Below are 17,650 nucleotides of genomic sequence, written 5' to 3'. Positions count from 1 at the left end.
GTGATCAGCCTGCCTCAGCCTCCTAAGGTGTTGGGCTTACAGGCCAGTCCCTGTCATTGTTCCTCCAGCTTGGTGCAGTGGCCCCTCGGGTTATATGAAGCATATGTGGGGTGGGGGAAATATCTGACAGCCCCTTACCAAAAGAAATCTTTATTCTTCAGCAGGTACACACATCCGCCAGCCTCGGTCCTCAGGGCCACACTCATATGCACTCACCCCTCAGCAGCATATCGCCCCTTTTCTGACATACCAATACAAGAGACCCAGGACCCTAGATCTTTCTTCAAACACAAGTGTCTCACACACACTTATTTCACAAATCCACTAGAAATCTGGACTCTTATGTTCCTTGTACAGCCATGCAACAGAGGCCTAGCATTTGTGCTGTGTCTGTGGGAAAGGCAGTCAGAGGCCAGTGGTTTCCCTGCTTTGGGGACGATGGCTCGATAGTAATTCCAGGTTAGATTGTCAGAACAGTCTAGGCCAGGACTGAGGGCTCAGCTGCCAGGACTCCCCAGCAGAAACCTGTAGGCAGAAAGAAAGTTGGCGGCATTAGTGGTGAGGCTCATTTTGGTCCCATCTCTCCCCATGACCCAGAAACTCACCATTCCCCCCTGGCTGACACTGCTTCCTTGCGCACCAGTCTCTTCTTGTCATCCAGGGGTTTGGCTAAGGCCCGGATCACCTGTGGTTTGTACGGCAGCAGCTGTGGTGTCAGAGGATATAGAGGATATAATCAACCTTGCTCATCCAAGGCAGCTGAAAGTACCGCTTTTTTGATTCTGTACAAATAATATTCTGAGGAAAGCAAAACATCTTTAGCGATTCCAAGGGATGTTAAGTGGCAGGATGACCATTCTGTTACCTTCTGGGCCCAAGGAAAATAATCCTTGGGCCCAGAATTACAAGATCTGCACCTTGTAATTCAGATCTCAATTACACAGCAGGGTGGCCAACCCCACTTGACTAAGGCAAAAAGGTACTTACATGTCTCTTCTGAGACGTTCCCAGGCCAAGGAGGGACGCTTGAGGTACTTACCACAGGGGTGGGCAGGCGAGTGAGAGCATGCATGCACTGCAGTGCGGCGATCCGGACAGCCTGGAACACAACCACAAGGAGGTGAGAGCGTGCCCAGGGAGAGATGCTGGTGCCTAAAAGAGTTGCTGGGGCTCAACGCACCATGGAAGGGCTAGAGCTGAGGTTCAGAAACTTGGTGACGAGGGTGTCCACGTGAAGACTCATGACTTGGGGTGCTTCCAGTAGAAGAGGCTGAAGGCAGCTGAGGGTGGAGAGCTGTACCACACAGTCAGGGCAGGACAGGGCCTCCAGCAGCAAGGAAAGAAGCTAAGAGGCAATGGGCAAGGTGGGGGATGGCCACATAGTGAAGATCCTGGTTCTTGTCCCCTCCTCTTTCTAGCCCCATCTGAGGAAGAATAGCTTTGTCCTTTGCTTAGAAGCTCTGCCTGCAGGACTTACCGTGGGCAGCTCTGGCAAGAGCACAGGCTTGGGCAGCCTGTTAAGTACATGAGAAAGACCTTTCAAGTAGTTTGGCTTCACATCTGTAAAAAATGGAAAGGCTTAGAAGAGAAATTGGACTTCGATATACAGCTTGAGAATTCAATCCTGATCTGTGATGAGGCTGAGACATCAGCCTACAAAGGGGTGAAAAAGTCCTTCACGCTCAGAATAAGCAAGATACACCCATCAAAGGAAGAAGTGGGACAAGAATCTAGAAGTTTAGTCTTCTAGGCACAGACCACAATATAGCTCTAAAGAAGCAAGTGGCTCCTAAATTATCTTGGGGAATGTGGCCAAGCAAAGGAGAGGTGTGTATATGTGGGGCCTTTCTTTCAGACTCCTCACCTTGGGGAGCAGCATGGAAGCCCTGGACCAAAGCAGGCACATTATCAGTGAAGAACCGCTGGCGGAACATGATCCGCACTTCAGCATGGCCAGCACGAGTCAACACATCAGTGCAGTCAGACATGAGCAGAGAGAAGCCGTCCGCTGCTGCTGGACCTAATTCTGGGTCATTCAGGAGGTCCATGAGCTGGAGAAAAAAGAGCCTTTGAGGTACATCAGGGAAGAAGAATCTTAAGTGCCAAAGATGAGAATGGGGCTGGGTATGGTGGCTCATGCCTATAATCCTGGCACTTTGGGAGGCCAAGGCAGGTGGACTGCTTGAGCCTAGGAGTCTGGGCAACATGGCCAGACCCAGTTCTTACAAAAAATACAAAAATTAGCTGGGTGTGGTGGGGTGCCCCTGTAGTCCCAACTACTTGGGAGGCTGAAGTGGGAGGATCACTGAGCCTACGGAGGTTGAGGCTGGAGTGAGCTGTGATCGCACCACTGCACTCCAGCCTGGGCAACAGAGTGAGACCCTGTCTCAAAAAAAAAAAAAAAACCCACACAGAGGAGGATGGAAGTCCTTGGGAGGAATAGGAGCAACAAGAAAGTTTGTTTAGGTCCTGGGTTCTCCTGTCTCCAGAAAGGACGTACCCGGGCTGTAAGGCAGGAGCTGAGAGGATGGTATCTGAGCACTAGGGCCTTTGTTACCTGTAATTGGAGACACAGAGAGCAATTGGGGAATGACACTCAAACCCCAGAACCCAGAGACATAGATGTTTATAGTTTAGGGTCAAACAGGGACATTTTATTTAACCAGACATAACTGCCTCTCTGTCTAAACAGACTCTACTCCAACTCCTTACCCAGAGAAGAAGAGTGAAGGCCTGACTACGACAGGGCCCAGAGCCCAGGCCAGCCTCCACTTTGTCCACAGCCAGCTGTAGGAATTCATCCAGCTGTTGCCCTAAAAAGGAGAGGAAATGGTGACATAAAGGCTACACATTTTCCCTTTAACAATGAAGGATGCAAATCACTTAAGTGCAGAGCTCCCTGAGAAGCTGTTAGAAAGGGAAAATACCATTTTTGCCTGTGGACAAAATGATTGGACACCTGCAGAAGAGCCTGGTATTCTCATAATACAGAGGTGCTGCCATTTGAAAAGAGAGGGTTGTCACTAGCCCCACTGTAGGGAGTAGGATGGCAGAACTAGATTCTTTGTGCTCCCTTCTCTTCTTAGGTACTATAAAGCTCTGCCCAACTGTGGTCTTGATGCTTTTCCCACAGGCAGTCCCAGGACAGTGCTTGAGCAGTTGAAGCCCTATTAATGTTATTAGCAAGCTCCTTTTAAAAAGAGAATGAGAACTGAGCTATAAGGTTTCACGGGTAGTTGATTGTGGGAGGCTCCTTACACAGTCTGATCTCAGTACCTGCAGGGTGCTTGTTGAGGAGTCCTGCAAAGCACTTGGCAGCAGCGGTAGAAGAAAAGGGGCAGCTGTGGCAGCAGCTCAGTTCCAAAAGCTCCCGCATGAGTTGGTTCAGCTGAGGGATTTCCACCTACAGAAAACCTGGCCATGTAATGGACCCAGAGAACACCTGAACTCCAAGAGAACCAGTACACAGTGGCAGCAGGGACCGGGATGGATAAGAACTAACTCCTCTGGTGGGGGAAGTAAAAGATCAGCTTAGCCTGTGGCAAATTTCAACCCAAAGTCACCTGGGATCCATTTCCCCTTGTCAAGGTTAAATAATGGTACTTCCCAAATGTGCTCACTTACATTTCGAGGCAGGGAGCAGACAAAGGCCATAAGCAGTGCAATCAGCCGCCTCTGCCCCGAGGCGTCATCCTATAAAAGAAGCAGAGCCCGATCAAACCTGCCAGCAATAGGCTTGTCTGCCCCTCTACCCATTCCAGATTAGCCCTAAAAAAACCAGCTTGAAGGATGTAAGTTGTAAGACTGTCACCTGGAATGGTTGGAATCGGCTCGGGAAGCTGTTTTCAGGCAGAAAGGAGACGTTGCCATCCAAGAAGAGGGGCACAATGTGTGTGACACTCTGGGCAGCTAACCTGGGGCAAAGTACTAGGTATGACCAAGGAGCTAGGATTCTAAAGCAGCCCTCTCCTCCACAGACATGCTTTTCAACCTGGGGTTCAAATTAGGATCACCAAGTCAATGGGACATGCCCTGATCATTCATGCATTGAACAAATACTAATTTGGCACATATTATGTGCCAGTAATCATTTATATTCAGGTTCCCATCTGGGAAGTCAAGGTATGTTTTAAAATGCCCTACAGGTAATTCTTAAGCCCATCTGCAGCTAAGAACCACTGGTCCATGGCTTCCCACCCTCACAGTCCATGATGCTAAGAGCCCCTTCCTTTTGTTTTGTCAGCAAAACTTACAAGACAATTAACTGCACCCACATTTACATATAGGTAAAAGGACAGCTGACAAGGCAGCTACCTGTTGCTTCTTCCCAAGAATGCTATCCTCCCTGGGTTCAGGCCACATCCATGATTATACTTACTCAGGGCTCAGGTGGGTGGTAGCAGTGCCAATGACAGATACCATGGCAGCCAACACCTCATCCTCCAACAGTACTTTTTTCAGAACTGAGGGCTCCTTCTCTGCAAAACATACACATGCACACAATCACAAGACCATGACGGGTTCAAGAAATGGATGATTGGGTTCTGTCACCATCACTGACTCTGGGGCTTGACTCTAGCCATGACAGCAGTTCTTAATCTGGCCTCTGGTAGTGCTGTAGTCCTGAGAACCAGCAGGGCACTATAAACAGGACTGGTCTGACCTGGGGCCACAGAGCGCTCTTGAGAACTCAGCACAGTCCTTAGACTAAGCCAACAGTGGGAAAGAAGGATAGCTAAGATGAACAGTCTTAACATAAGAAATAGAAATGTTGTCCCTGGTGTCCATGGAGATGCAAAGAAAAAAAAACACAGTAATGTTGGTTTCTGAAAAAGTTAAAAACATGCATTTTTCTTCATGAGTCCTTATTATTTATAGCAACTATCATATACTGAGTACTTCCTGTGTGGCAGGTACTACACACTATCTTATTTAGTCCTTACCAACTACCCTGTGAAACAGTTTTTCTTTTCTTTTTTTTTTTTTGAGACAGGAACAGGATCTCGCTCTGTCACCCAGGCTTGAGTGCAGAGGCACAATCATGGCTCACTGCAGCCTTGAACTCCTGGGCTCAGGTTATCCTCCCACCTCAGCCTCTTGAGCAGCTGGGACTATAGGTATGCACCACTATGCCTGACTATTTGTAGGAACAGGGTCCCCTGTGTTGCCCAGGCTGGTCTCAAAACTCCTGGACTCAAGTGATCCTCCTATCTTGGCCTCCTGAAGTGCTGGGATTACAGGTGTGAACCATGGCGCCAGCCTAGACGGTACTCTATCTCCTCCTTACAAGTGAGGAAATTGAGGCTTGGAAAGGCTGAATATCTTCACCTAAATTAGCACGTGGTAGAGCTGAGGCTGAAACCCAACCAGGTGGGCTTGACTCCAGAGTCCAATTCTAAGTAAACTAATCACATAGCACTTCAAGGGGAAAAGGTGTGCATTCTTTTGAATGTTGCTAACACTAGTAGATTTTGGTTCCTGCCATTGGTCAGGGTGGCACCCTTTGCTATGAAATGAAATCTCACTCTGAGGACAAAGGATTCAAAATAAACCTCTGATGATACAAAACACAGTACCAATACCCAGAGGGTGGCAGTGGTGTTCAACACCAGCAGAGGGCAGAGTTCCCAAAGGCCAGGAAGGAGAGGTGGAAAGTTACCTGGCATAGAGGCCTGCACAGCCAAGGCAAGCAGGCAAGGTATAGCTGTCTGGTGGAAATACCAGCAGCTCTCAGGGTCCTGCTGACATTTTTCTGCCACCTGTTTGAGGCTCTGACAGACAGCAATAACGTCACTGGATTGTGCAACCATATTCCCTGTTGGTGAGAAAGTGTTCTCTGTAAGGTTTTCTTAAAAGCACTTTCAGGTATTTCCAATACACAGCAGATGAGAAGAACAAAGATGAGTGAAGAGACCAAGAGTGCCTTATTAAAAAGCTGAGTCACTTTATTCTCCTGGCTGTTCTTTCTGATCTATTCAGACTTCATAGTTGAGACTTGCTCTGTCCCAGGCTCTGCAGCAGAAACACTTGTATATATTCTCCCCTTATTTTTCATAACAACCCTAGAAATATAATTTCCCTCACTCTATAGAGAAGGACATGCAGGCACAATGAAATAAAAGATCAGTGGCTTTTCCAGGGTCACAGGAAGTGCAAAGTCAGGAATCAAGCCCAAGTTATAATCCAAGTCTAGTATTCATTCTACTATGTAACAGCTGCTGGATCAACCATGGTAGGCCTGAATCTACCCACAGGACAGGCTGCTGTCACTTTTGCCTTGGAGCACTGCTTCTCAAACTCAACGGTCTCTGAGTTACCAGGGGACACTGTTAAAATGCAGATTCTGATCAGTGAGGGCCTGAGATTCTGCACTTCTAACAAGCTCCCAGATGACGCCCATGCTGCTGGTTAACAGACCATCTTTTGAGCACCATGGCCTTAGGGTGATGCCTCTCAATTCTGCCCCACATGAAAATTACCTACTTTTTTTTTTTTTTTTTTTTTTGGAGACAGGGCTTTACTCCTGTTGCCCAGGTCAGGCTGGAGTGCAATGAATCGATCTCGGCTTGCTCCAACCTGCACCTCCCGGGCTCAAAGTGATTCTCCTGCCTTAGCCTACCAAGTAGCTGAGACTACAGGTGCATGCTACTGCTCCTGGCTAATTTTTGTATTTTTTGTAGAGACAGGGTTTCGCCATGTTGCACAGGCTGGTCAGGTCTCAAACTCCTGAGCTCAAGTGATCCATCAGCTTTGGCCTCCCAAAGTGCTGGGATTACAGGCGTAAGCCACCACACCTGGCCTGGCACTTTTTTTTTTTTTTTCCTGAGACGGAGTCTCACCCTGTCTGCCCAGGCTGGAGTGCAACATCACGATCTTGGCTCACTGCAAACTCCGCCTCCAGGGTTCAAATGATTATCCTGCCTCAGCCTCCCGAGTAGCTGGGATTATAGGCGCCTGCCACCACACCCAGATAATTGTTAGTAGAGACGGGGTTGCACCATGTTGGCCAGGCTGGTCTCCAACTCCTGACCTTGTGATCTGCCCGCCTCAGCTTCCCAAAGTGCTGGGATTACAGGCGTGAGGCACTATGCCTGGCCCTTTTTTTCTTTTGAGACAGAGTTTCACTCTATCGCTCAGGCTGGCCAGGCTGGAGTGCAGTGGTGCAATCTCAGGTCACTGCAACCTCCGCCTCCCAGGTTCAAGAGATTCTCCTGCCTCAGCCTCCCTAGTAGCTGGGATTACAGGCGCATGCCACCATGCCCAGCTAATTTTTTTGTATTTTTAGTAGAGACGGGGTTTCTTCATGTTGGCTAACTTGGTCTCAAATTCCTGACCTCAAGTGATTCACTGGCCTTGGCCTCCCAAAGTGCTGAGATTACAGGCATGGGCGGTGGCTCTGGCTGGGTACTCTTAATAGTACTATTGCCCAAGTCCCATCCCTCCTCAGAGACTGATTTAGTTGGACGCAGGCATCAGTATTTTTTTTTTTTTTTTTAAAGAGTTGATTGTGTTACTCTTATGTATAGCTACAGCTAGAACCACTGCCTTAGAGGCATCAACTCCAAACTTGACTACAGCTCCCCATTCAGCCCAGTCCCTTGGTTATTATTCCTAGTAGTTACCTCTGTTCACCTGCCAGAGATGCTGCAGCAGCAGAGGCAGTGTCTCCTTGACGATGCTGGGATGTGTTGATATAGCTGACAAGGCTTGCAGACAGCACAGATGCCGGGAGCATTGGATGTGCTCATCTCCTTTAGTCAAATTTGACTCCCCTGAAAGCAACCCATAAGATGAAGGTTCACTGTGTGATAGCAAGCACGAAGGCCCCAAAGCCTTGCTGGGAAGGGATGCGCCACAGAGGATTAGAGACACATACCTACACGCAGCTCCTCAGCGAGCTTGGGTATGAGGTGGCTGCTGAAGGCCACAGGGTAGAGAGCAGCCAGGACTCCTGATGCTTCCAGTGCTGCCACCCTGCTGGAGGCGCAGAGCAGATGAGCAATGGCTGAGCCTTGGCTCACAGCTCTCTTGCCTAGGTCTGATATTAGGCAGATTCAGGAGTGTGAGCTCCCAACACCTCCTTGCCAAAGAGTAGAAGTCAAGTACCTACACCACTGAGTTTGACAGGGTTTCTTAAAGCCTAAGAAGAGAGCAGTCCTACATCTCTCCAACCGGTTAGCAGCCAGAGCCTAACACAGAGCTCACCTCCCCTAAGGAGAGCCAAGGGTCAGAAGCACAGAGCCCTGGTCCTAGCTTGATCTGTTGCTGCCAATACAGAGGCAGGGAACAGCGTGCTCTATATCTCACTGCTTTAAATTCTCACCAACTCTGGGAATCCTCCTCCAGGAAGCTCAGTCTGTACAGGTGACCCACTGCCAGCTCCAAGTCCTCAGAAGATAGGAGATCTGTAGTTAGAAGGGAACATGAATCCCATCTTTCGTTCCCTGCAGCCATCACAACCCTTCCAAGCTCTTATTAGAAATCCCAAATCATCCAGAGTTGCAGTGAGAACAGGATAGTAAGGCTGCTTTTCACTAAGGCAGCCTTACAAGAAAAGGACCAATATCCTTCTCTTCTCTTTCCCTTAAGATGTACCTGGCTGGGCACCCAAGACTGTGAGTGTACGGATGCCAACAAGCTGAAGCTGGGTGCTGGGGTCTGTTAGGGCCATGAATACCAGTGAGCACAGCTGGTCCTTGAAGCCATTCAGAGGCCTTTGATCTAGGGAGAGACAGAGGCCAGGTTAGAAGGAAGCCATTACATTCCATATCCCTGACTAAGCTGTGATATACAGACAACCTGGGGTAGATTTTTTTTTTTGAGACAAGGTCTCTGTTGCCCAGGCTGGAGTGCAGTGGCACAATCTGGGCTCACTGCAGCCTCTGCCTCCCAGGTTCAAGCTATTCTCCTGCCTCAGCCTCCTGAGTAGCTGGGACTACAGGCATGTGCCAACATACCTGGCTAATTTTTGTATTTTTAGTAGAGACAGGGTTTTTCACCATATTGGCCAGGCTGGTCTTGAACTTCTGACCTCAAGTTTTCCACCTGCCTTAGCCTACCTAAGTGCTGGGATTATAGGTGTGAGCCACCATGCCCCGCCTCCTGGGGCAGATTTAAAGAGCTTAATCCACTGGGTATCCAGGAAGCACACTGAGAAAAATAAACAGATCTCATCCATCTCATCTGTTAGTGTTCTCTTGTGCTACAACCTCAGAATAGGACCATTGTTCTAGACTACTTTTCCACAGCACTCTTTGCCCTGCTGTCCTTTATAGTCTGCAGTGTTCAACAGTCCCCAGAGCACTGCAATGGAAGGCAACCTCACCTTTGTCTTCATAGCTCCATTTCTGCTGCAGCTTCAAGAAACCCAGGAGCATTTCAAGGATTGTCCGCCGCTGGCTGCTCTGTAATGTTTCAAGGGGTACTGGAGTCAAATAATATTTTAAGGGATTTCAATCCTGCTACTCTGGATGTAGGGAGAAACCTTTCTTTCTTCCAAGAGATGGGGGTTTTGCTATGCCACAGTCAGGCTGGAATACAGTAGCATGATTATAGCTCACTGCAGCCCCGACCTCCTAGGTTCAAGTGATTCTCTCGCCTCAGCCTCCTGAGTAGCTGCGACTACAGATGCGTGCCACCTTATCCAGCTAATTTAAAATTTTTTTTTTTTTTTTTGTAGAGATGTGGTCTTGCTATGTTGCCCAAGCTGGTCTTTAAATCCTAGCCTCAAGTGATTCTCCCGCCTTGGCCTCCCAAAGTGCTGGGATTACAGGCATGAACCAGCATGTCCTGCTTGGCTAATTAAAAATAAATTTTGTTTTTTAGAGATGGGATCTCGCTTTGTTGCCCAGGCTGATCTTGAACTCCTGGCTTCAAGCAATCCTCCCTTCTTGGGAGAATGATCCTTTTATGTAAGAGACAGGGAAAAAGTAAGTAAGGGAAGCAGCAGCAGCAGCTAATGGGAGCAAAACCCAAGATCTACTATGTCGGCCCCAGCTAAAACTTAGCACTCTGAGAAAGGGAACCTAGCACACAGGTCCCATCATTCCCCCAAAGATTCTGCTCCCTTACCTGACTGTGCTTGTGGAACTGTTCCAGCAGTAAAGGCAGGACATTGCTGGTGATATAGTCACAGGCCCGGGCAGATGCACCTGCAGCTGCCTGCAACAGCTTGGCACTAGGCCACACCAGTTTCATGTCCGGTTCACACAGGTGGTGCCTGCAGTCTAGAGAAGCAGCACATCACAGACCTGGGGAGGAGGCCAAATGGTGCCTGACTCCCCTACAGTCCACAGAGGTTGGAGACTGAGACCCATGACAGTTTGCAAGCAGTTAACACTCAAATTGTTTTCAATTCAGAGTAGGGCTATTGCCCCCAGATCACCAAATATATTGGGGCTAAACAAGAAAGGTCACTGGCCCTTAAGGAATGTCATTTATTTATTTATTTATTTTTAAATTTGAGACAGAGTTTTGCTCTTGTTGCCCAGGCTGGAGTGCAGTGATACGATCTCAGCTCACTGCAACCTCTGCCTTCCAGTTTCAAGCGATTCTCCTGCCTCAGCCTCCTGAGTAGCTGGGATTACAGTGCCCACCACCACGCCCGGCTAATTTTTGTATTTTTAGTAGAGACGAGGTTTCACCATGTTGGCTAGGCTGGTCTTGAACTCCTGACCACCCACCTCGGCCTCCTAAAGTACAGGGATTACAGGTGTGAGCCACCACACCCGGGCAAGGAATGTCATTTCTATTGTGCTCACTCCCCTTCCTGGCTGCCACAGCCCCATTACCCTGTAGAATGTTGCTAAGGAAGGAGTCAAGGAGGTCCTCAGCATCAGCCCTCAGCACAGAACGAGACAAACACGCAGTCAGGGAGTGGAGGGCCGCCAGGCCCTCTGCCTCCACCCGCTCACTTGCCGTCTGGAACACCTGTCAGGGAGGGATCCCATGGCTACTGAGGTGAGCCTGCACCAGATGAGACCCCACCAATCCACTGCCTATTTCCTTGTTGGAGAGGAGAGTGAGAACCTCTAGGACACAGAAATGGAAATTAACACGTCAACTGAGTGTCTTCTCAACTGGTGTGTTCTTACCAAGTCCTTAGTCACACTCAGGACAGAGACACACACTTTCTGAGAAACAGAAAGCCAACTCTGAGCAGTGGCTCTGCTCACCTTTCTATTCACCACGGTGCCAGAGGCACCATAACCTGCACTCCTTGCCACAGAAGGACAAGAAGTGGGGAATGTGCAAAGGTGATCAACTGCTCTTACCAAGCAGCTGACTGTCACATAGGGACTCTCTCTCGTCATTCAACTAGAATTATGTCCCCCTGCTTGCCTCCTGAATAACCAGGCATAATACCTTGGCCCTGGGGATGACAGAGGGAAAAGGACAGGATGTATTATTTCCCCTCATGCCTGACAATTGAGATTTAATAGTAGTGAATTTATCTGAGTAACACTCACCTCTCTGCGGATAGAAGCCCAAAGGCTGGGGAGGAAGTCCTTCAGCTCCTTCTGTCCATACACAGCACAGCAAGCATTCTGCCAAGGAAACCGCTGCTATCAGTTATGTGCACACTCAGACACCTAGGATGTGCAGGTACCTCAGCATAAGGACACCTGGAGGAGCCTTGGTCTCAGCAGAAAAACCAGTGAAGATTTTTAACAGTCCTACTCAGGGAACAGAAAAATAGGAGATTACCCTGGTTGATAAAATAGAAGCCTAAGAGGGAGTGCTGGTCAGCCTTTCCTCAGTTACTATGGGATGGGACACGACAATATGCAGCTGGGGGCTTCAGGTCGACACAGAGGCCCAAATCCTGGGTGTCCTCTTCTGAGGCCCATGAACTGTTCCTTGGCTATCCAAGAATCTATATCCTTTAGTACCCCTAACTTGTCAAAAGGTAGCTGGGTCCTGCAAGGAGAAAAATCACTCACCAGAGTCTGTAGAGAATCCAACTTGGCACTCAGAACCTCAGAATCCACTTTCTCAATCAACAGGGGCAGCAGAAACTGTGGGACAGAAGCAAGATCTTAAGCCTGAGATGGGTAGTATGTCAGTCACATCAAGTCCTCAGAAGCAGGTACTACTTATCAAGGAGCTATACTGAAGTCAGGAGCTATGAATGTGAGCTAACTTCCTGCCAAGCAGTGGCCAGAGCCCCACTACCTCAAAAACAGGCAAGCTGACAAAGTTACAGGATTTTAAAAGACAGCACCATATAGGGATTGGGTTTATTTATTTATTTATTTATTTTGTGTAAGAGGGGACGGGGTCTCCCTATGTTGCCCAGGCTGGACTTGAACTCCTGGGTTTAAGTGATCCTTTCCACTCAGACTCTCCTGAGTAGCTGGGACTATAGGTGTGCGCCACTGAATCCAGCTCTGGATTATGAAGAGATGCTAAAGTTTTCTATATCGAAGGTTTGAAGATACCTGCCACATAAGACACTTGTAGGGTGTCATGCCCTAAAATGTATACCAGATCTTTTTTTCTCCATGCTTTTACTGCTCTTTCTTCAGAACCTTCTATGGGCAGAGGCTATACACCTTAATTTGGCTAGACCCACCTCAGCAAATCGTGGTGTAGAAGCCAGCACAGCGCGAAGACTCAGGATGAGGTCTTCTCTCTGGATACCATGGGGGTCATTAGGTGGCTGGAAAAGGGAGAAGGGCTGTGGGTTTGTGTAACATTTCAGACCACCCTTGAACCCAGGCTTGAACCTGGTAACCCTGCAGAACAGGGTGATACTCATACCCAATCAGGGAAGACAGTAAGATAATGACGCCTCAGCAAGAAGACATGCTTGACCTTTTATGTATTCCTTGGGAACTTTTTTTTTTTTTTTTTTTTTTTTTGAGATGGAGTCTCGCTCTGTCGCCCAGGCTGGAGTGCAGTGGCTGGATCTCGGCTCACTGCAAGCTCCGCCTCCCGGGTTCACGCCATTCTCCTGCCTCAGCCTCCCAAGTAGCTGGGACTACAGGCGCCCGCCACCTCGCCCGGCTAATTTTTTTTTTGTATTTTTTAGTAGAGATGGGGTTTCACCGTGTTAGCCAGGATGGTCTCGATCTCCTGACCTCGTGATCCGCCCGTCTCGGCCTCCCAAAGTGCTGGGATTACAGGCTTGAGCCACCACGCCCGGCCTGGGAACTTTTATCTTTAGGCATTTTTAAAGATCTGATTACACATTTTCTATCATTTCACCACTAAGAGATAAGCATGCTTAACTTTCTCATGTATTGCTTTCTTCTCTGATATATATTGTTACTATGTGCTAGTATATACTGTTTCTGTATACTTAAAGATAATTTTGTACATGCAGTTTTTAATTTTTTTCACTTAACATATTAAGAACATTTTTATGGTATTATTCTTTCATAGCATTAGTTTTAGTGGCTATGATTTCATTTTGTGGTTGTACCAGTTTATCTAAATAATTCCTTGTTGATGGACATTTCCATTTTTTTCACCCTTATAAAAAGCTGTAATTCTGAAAACAGAAAGCCTTGATGGTTTCTGTACCAAGACGACAGATTGAAAACATAAATCAGGTTTTCCTTTTCCTCTTCGCAAACTCCACCAAAAACACAGTAAAAGAAGGGATTTACTTTTTTTTTTTTTGAGATGGAGTCTTACTCCGTCACCCATGCTGGACTGCAGTGGCTCAATCTTGGCTCACTGCAACCTCCACCTCCTAGGTTCAAGTGATTCTCATGTCTCAGCCTCCCAAGTAGCTGGGGTTACAGGTGCGCCAACACACCCGGCTAATTTTTGTATTTTTTGTAGATACAGGGTTTCACCATGTTGGCCAGGCTGGTGTGGAACTCCTGACCTCAAATGATCCACCCGCCTCAGCCTCCCAAAGTGATGGGATTACAGGCGTAAGCCACCGAGCCTGGCCTGGTTTTTGTTTTCATGACTGTACTTTGATAGAAAAGATAAAACTGTGGAATTATCTTACAAAGTAACAAAAAGACAGAAGTACAAAATAGAAAACAAAAGGTCAGAAAATCAGAGGTCCAACAAAAGATTAATGAGAGTTCCAAAATGAAGGAACAGAGAAAAGAGAGGGGAAGAAATCATCAATTAAAGAATTCAAGAGAAATTTACAGGACTAATGGACATGAGTTACTACTGACAGGGCCTACTAAGTGCCCAACACAGTGCATGAAATAGACCAATACCAAGGCACATCACTGTGAAGTTTCAATATATTGGGGAGAACCAAACTTATCAGTTTCTAGAGAGGAAGAAAAAAATGGTAAATACGAAGTTTATGAAACAGAAGAAATTCAGACTTCTCCACAGCAAATGGAAAGTAGATAACTAGACTTATTTATTTATTTGAGATGCAGTTTTGCTCGTTACCCAAGCTGGAGTGCAATGGCACGATCTTGGCTCACTGCAACCTCTGCCTCCAGGATTCAAGCGATTCTCCTGCCTTAGCCTCCTGAGTAGCTGGGATTAACAGGCACATGCCACCACGCCCGGCTAATTTTTTTGTATTTTTATTAGAAATGCGGTTTCACCATGTTAGCCAGCAGCTGGTCTTGAACTCCTGACCTCAGGTGATCCGCCTGCCTTGGCCTTCCAAAGTGTTGAGATTATAAGCGTGAGCCACCACACCCAGCCAATAACTAGATTTAAATGTAACAATGCCTTCAAAATCTTAGGAGAAAATAATTTCTTTTTTTTTGGTTACTGAGTCTGGCTCTGTCTTCCAGGCTGGAGTACAGAGGCATGATCTTGGCTCAATGTAACCTCTGCCTCCCCAGCCCAAGCCATCCTCCCAGTTCCGCCTCCCAAGTAGCAGGGGCTACAGGCTCAACCACCACGCCGTTCATTTTTGTATTTCTTATAGACAGGGTTTTGCCATGGTGCCCAGGCTTGTCGTGAACTCCTGAACTCAAGCAATCCACCTGCCTCAGCCTCCTAAAGTACTGGGATTACAAGCGTCAGTTACTGTACCTGGCCTCTTAGGTGCAATCATAGTGCACTATAGCTTCAAACTCCTGGCCTCAAGTGATTGTTCTGCCTCAGCCTCACAAGTAGCTGGGACTACAGACATGTGCAACTGCATCCAGCTAGAATTCTTTTTTTTTTTTTTTTTGAGATGGAGTTTTACTCTTGTTGCCCAGGCTGGAGTGCAATGGTGCAATCTCAGCTCACTGTAACCTCCACCTCCCAGGTTCAAGCAATTCTCCTGCCTCAGCCTCCCAAGTATCTGGGATTACAGGTGCCTGCCACCGCGCCTGGCTAATTTTTGTATTTCTAGTAGAGACGGGATTTCACCATGTTGGTCAGGCTGGTCTCGAACTCCTGACCTCAAGTGATCCTCCCACCTCAGCCTCCTAAAGTGCTTGGATTACAGGTGTGAGCCACTGCACCTGGCCTAGAATTTCTATTCCTGAATTACATACCCATAATGTCAAAAATGAGAGAAAAGATTGAAGACATTTTAGGCTTACAAATCTAAAAAATCCTCACTTCTTCCTACATTCTCACAGGAAAATACTAAAGGAAGTACACCACCAAACTGAGGGGGTAAATCACAAAATGAGGAATATGTGAACTCAGGAAATAGGAGATCTGATCCAAGAAAAATGATAAGGGAATCTAGGATGACGGTGAAGGAAGATCCAATATCTACTCTGCATTAGGAGTAAAAATCAACCTGTTGACATTGTTTGGCTAAGAATGGTTTTAACATTTTTAATGTTTGAAACAAACCAAAAGAATATCTTGTGACAAGTGAAAATTATATGAAATTCAAAGTTTAGTGTTGATAATAAAAGTTTTATTGGGATATAGCTACTGTAGCTGTTCTTGTCTCTAAGGCTGTTTTTGTGCAGTAACAGCAGAGTTGAGGAGACCATATGACCCACAAAGCTACTGTCTGGCCTTTTATAGAAAACGTTGGCCAGGCATGGTGGCTTATGCCTGTAATCCCAACACTTTGGGAAGTCAAGGCAGGTGGAAGCCCAGGAATTCAAGACCAGCCTGGGCAACAAGGCAAAATCCTGTCTCTATAGAAAAATACGACAATTAGTCAGGAGTAGTGTCGTGTGCCTATAGTTCCAGCTACTCAGGAGGCAGGGGTGGGTGGATCACCAGAGTACCAGAGTCCAGGGAGGTGGAGGCTGCAGTGAGCCGTGATGGTGCCACTACACTCCAGCCTGCCTCAAAAAAAAAAAAAAAAAAGAAAAAGAAAAAAGAAAGAAAAAGTTTGCCAGCCTCTTCTTAGAGTGAGCATATAAGCATAGTGAAGAAACTGAACCCTAAACTGATCAGATCCACTATGATGGCACACGATCGATACTGAGTTGTGGCTCGGCGTGGTGGCTCACGCATATAATTCCGGCACTCTGGGAGGCTGAGGCAGGTAGATCAGTTGAGGTGAGGAGTTCGAGACCAACCTGGACAACATGGCAAAACCCCATCTCTACTAAAAATATATAAAAAAAAAAATTAGTCAGGCATGGTGGCACGTACTGTAATCCCAGCTATTCAGGTGGTTGAGGCACAAGAATGACCTAAACCCAGGAGGCAGGGGTTGCAGTGAGCAAGGATTGTGCTACCGCACTCCGGCTTGGGCAACAGAGTGAGACCCTGTCTCAAAAACGAAACAAAACAGAACCAACAACAATAAAAACCCTGATTTGTAAGACAAAGAATATCTGTAACTCAAATAGTTACACTAAAGCCAGGTGCCTCTGTTTTAATTAATATCTTGATAAGAGCTTTCTGCTTCTGACAGACTGCAGTGCAGAACAACATACAAAAACTGCTTGAATGAGAGAAACTTTCCTAATATTATCTGTAAGTTTATTTTGCCTAGATTATCTCTGTGAAAATAAACAGCTGTGAACAGTGATTGTTTCCAATGGGAAAATGGACAGTGGCAGTAAAGGGGTATGAAAGGAGTTTAATTATCTACCCTTTAAATGTTGAATCATGCTCATTGTAAAACCTTTCAAAAAATTGGATGAAATACTGTTCCTCTCCCCCAAATTATAAATGCATATATTCTTTGACCTAGCAATTTCTTTTAGGAATTTATTCTATCATTATACCCATATGTATGAAAGTTGTAGCATTGCTCATAACAGCAAAAGATTAGCAACAATCCACAGAGGACTAGTGAAATAAATTTGTTATTTCTGGTCAAAGGAGTATTATGGAGCCATAAAGAATGAAATAACTAACTTATATACTGACATGGAACACTCTCCAAGACATACTGTTCAGTGAAAAAAGCAAAGTATAGAAGTGTGTGTGTGTGTACATGCCCGCATGTGCACACACTATGATTTTAGGGGGGTGGTGTTAAGGCATTTGCTTATATATAGATGAAAAAACTCTGTAAAGATACAAACATAACTGATAACTTGGTTGATTATGAAGAAAAAAAGATGGTAGGGAGATTTCTCACCCTTTTGGACTTTGGATCATGTGAATGAATTATATTTTCAAAACCAACACAAAACACAAAATAAAACAAAGTAAAGGCTGGGCATGGTGGCCCACACCTGTAATCCCAGCACTTTGGGAGGCTGACGCAGGTGGATCACGAAGTCAGGGGTTCAAGACCAGCCTGGTCAAGATGGTGAAACCCCATTTCTACTAAAAATACAAAAAAAAATTA

The 17,650-nt window shown here is 46.7% G+C and overlaps 1 protein-coding gene across 8 annotated transcripts in view; it reads right to left on the bottom strand.

Annotated features, from left to right (window-relative positions):
- LOC105478448 (MMS19 homolog, cytosolic iron-sulfur assembly component) overlaps positions 1-17,650 on the bottom strand; it is a 42,512-nt gene that overhangs the window by 623 nt on the left and 24,239 nt on the right. For 5 of the 8 annotated variants that reach the window (XM_024791698.2, XM_024791699.2, XM_011735752.2 and 2 more), the window contains 23 exons: positions 12,575-12,661; positions 11,943-12,017; positions 11,469-11,546; positions 10,791-10,929; positions 10,072-10,226; positions 9,326-9,404; positions 8,596-8,721; positions 8,324-8,405; positions 7,877-7,977; positions 7,623-7,772; positions 5,660-5,815; positions 4,379-4,478; positions 3,812-3,914; positions 3,625-3,693; positions 3,277-3,403; positions 2,713-2,813; positions 2,501-2,557; positions 1,865-2,051; positions 1,478-1,560; positions 1,181-1,345; positions 1,040-1,099; positions 606-706; positions 135-525 (listed from right to left, as the gene is read on the bottom strand). In XM_024791698.2, coding sequence (XP_024647466.2) covers positions 498-525; positions 606-706; positions 1,040-1,099; positions 1,181-1,345; positions 1,478-1,560; positions 1,865-2,051; positions 2,501-2,557; positions 2,713-2,813; positions 3,277-3,403; positions 3,625-3,693; positions 3,812-3,914; positions 4,379-4,478; positions 5,660-5,815; positions 7,623-7,772; positions 7,877-7,977; positions 8,324-8,405; positions 8,596-8,721; positions 9,326-9,404; positions 10,072-10,226; positions 10,791-10,929; positions 11,469-11,546; positions 11,943-12,017; positions 12,575-12,661 — 2,409 coding nt within the window. In that variant the 3' untranslated portion in view covers positions 135-497. Of the gene's footprint in view, positions 1-134; positions 526-605; positions 707-1,039; positions 1,100-1,180; positions 1,346-1,477; positions 1,561-1,864; positions 2,052-2,500; positions 2,558-2,712; positions 2,814-3,276; positions 3,404-3,624; positions 3,694-3,811; positions 3,915-4,378; positions 4,479-5,659; positions 5,816-7,622; positions 7,773-7,876; positions 7,978-8,323; positions 8,406-8,595; positions 8,722-9,325; positions 9,405-10,071; positions 10,251-10,790; positions 10,930-11,468; positions 11,547-11,942; positions 12,018-12,574; positions 12,662-17,650 lie in introns of those variants that run through there. The other 3 variants (XR_985312.3, XM_024791697.2, XM_024791705.2) reach the window with 3 other exon arrangements.

This window comes from Macaca nemestrina, chromosome 9 (assembly GCF_043159975.1).
Source record: "Macaca nemestrina isolate mMacNem1 chromosome 9, mMacNem.hap1, whole genome shotgun sequence".
In the NCBI taxonomy this organism is placed as follows: Eukaryota; Metazoa; Chordata; class Mammalia; order Primates; family Cercopithecidae; genus Macaca; species Macaca nemestrina.
This window is presented reverse-complemented; position numbering and strand designations above follow the sequence as displayed.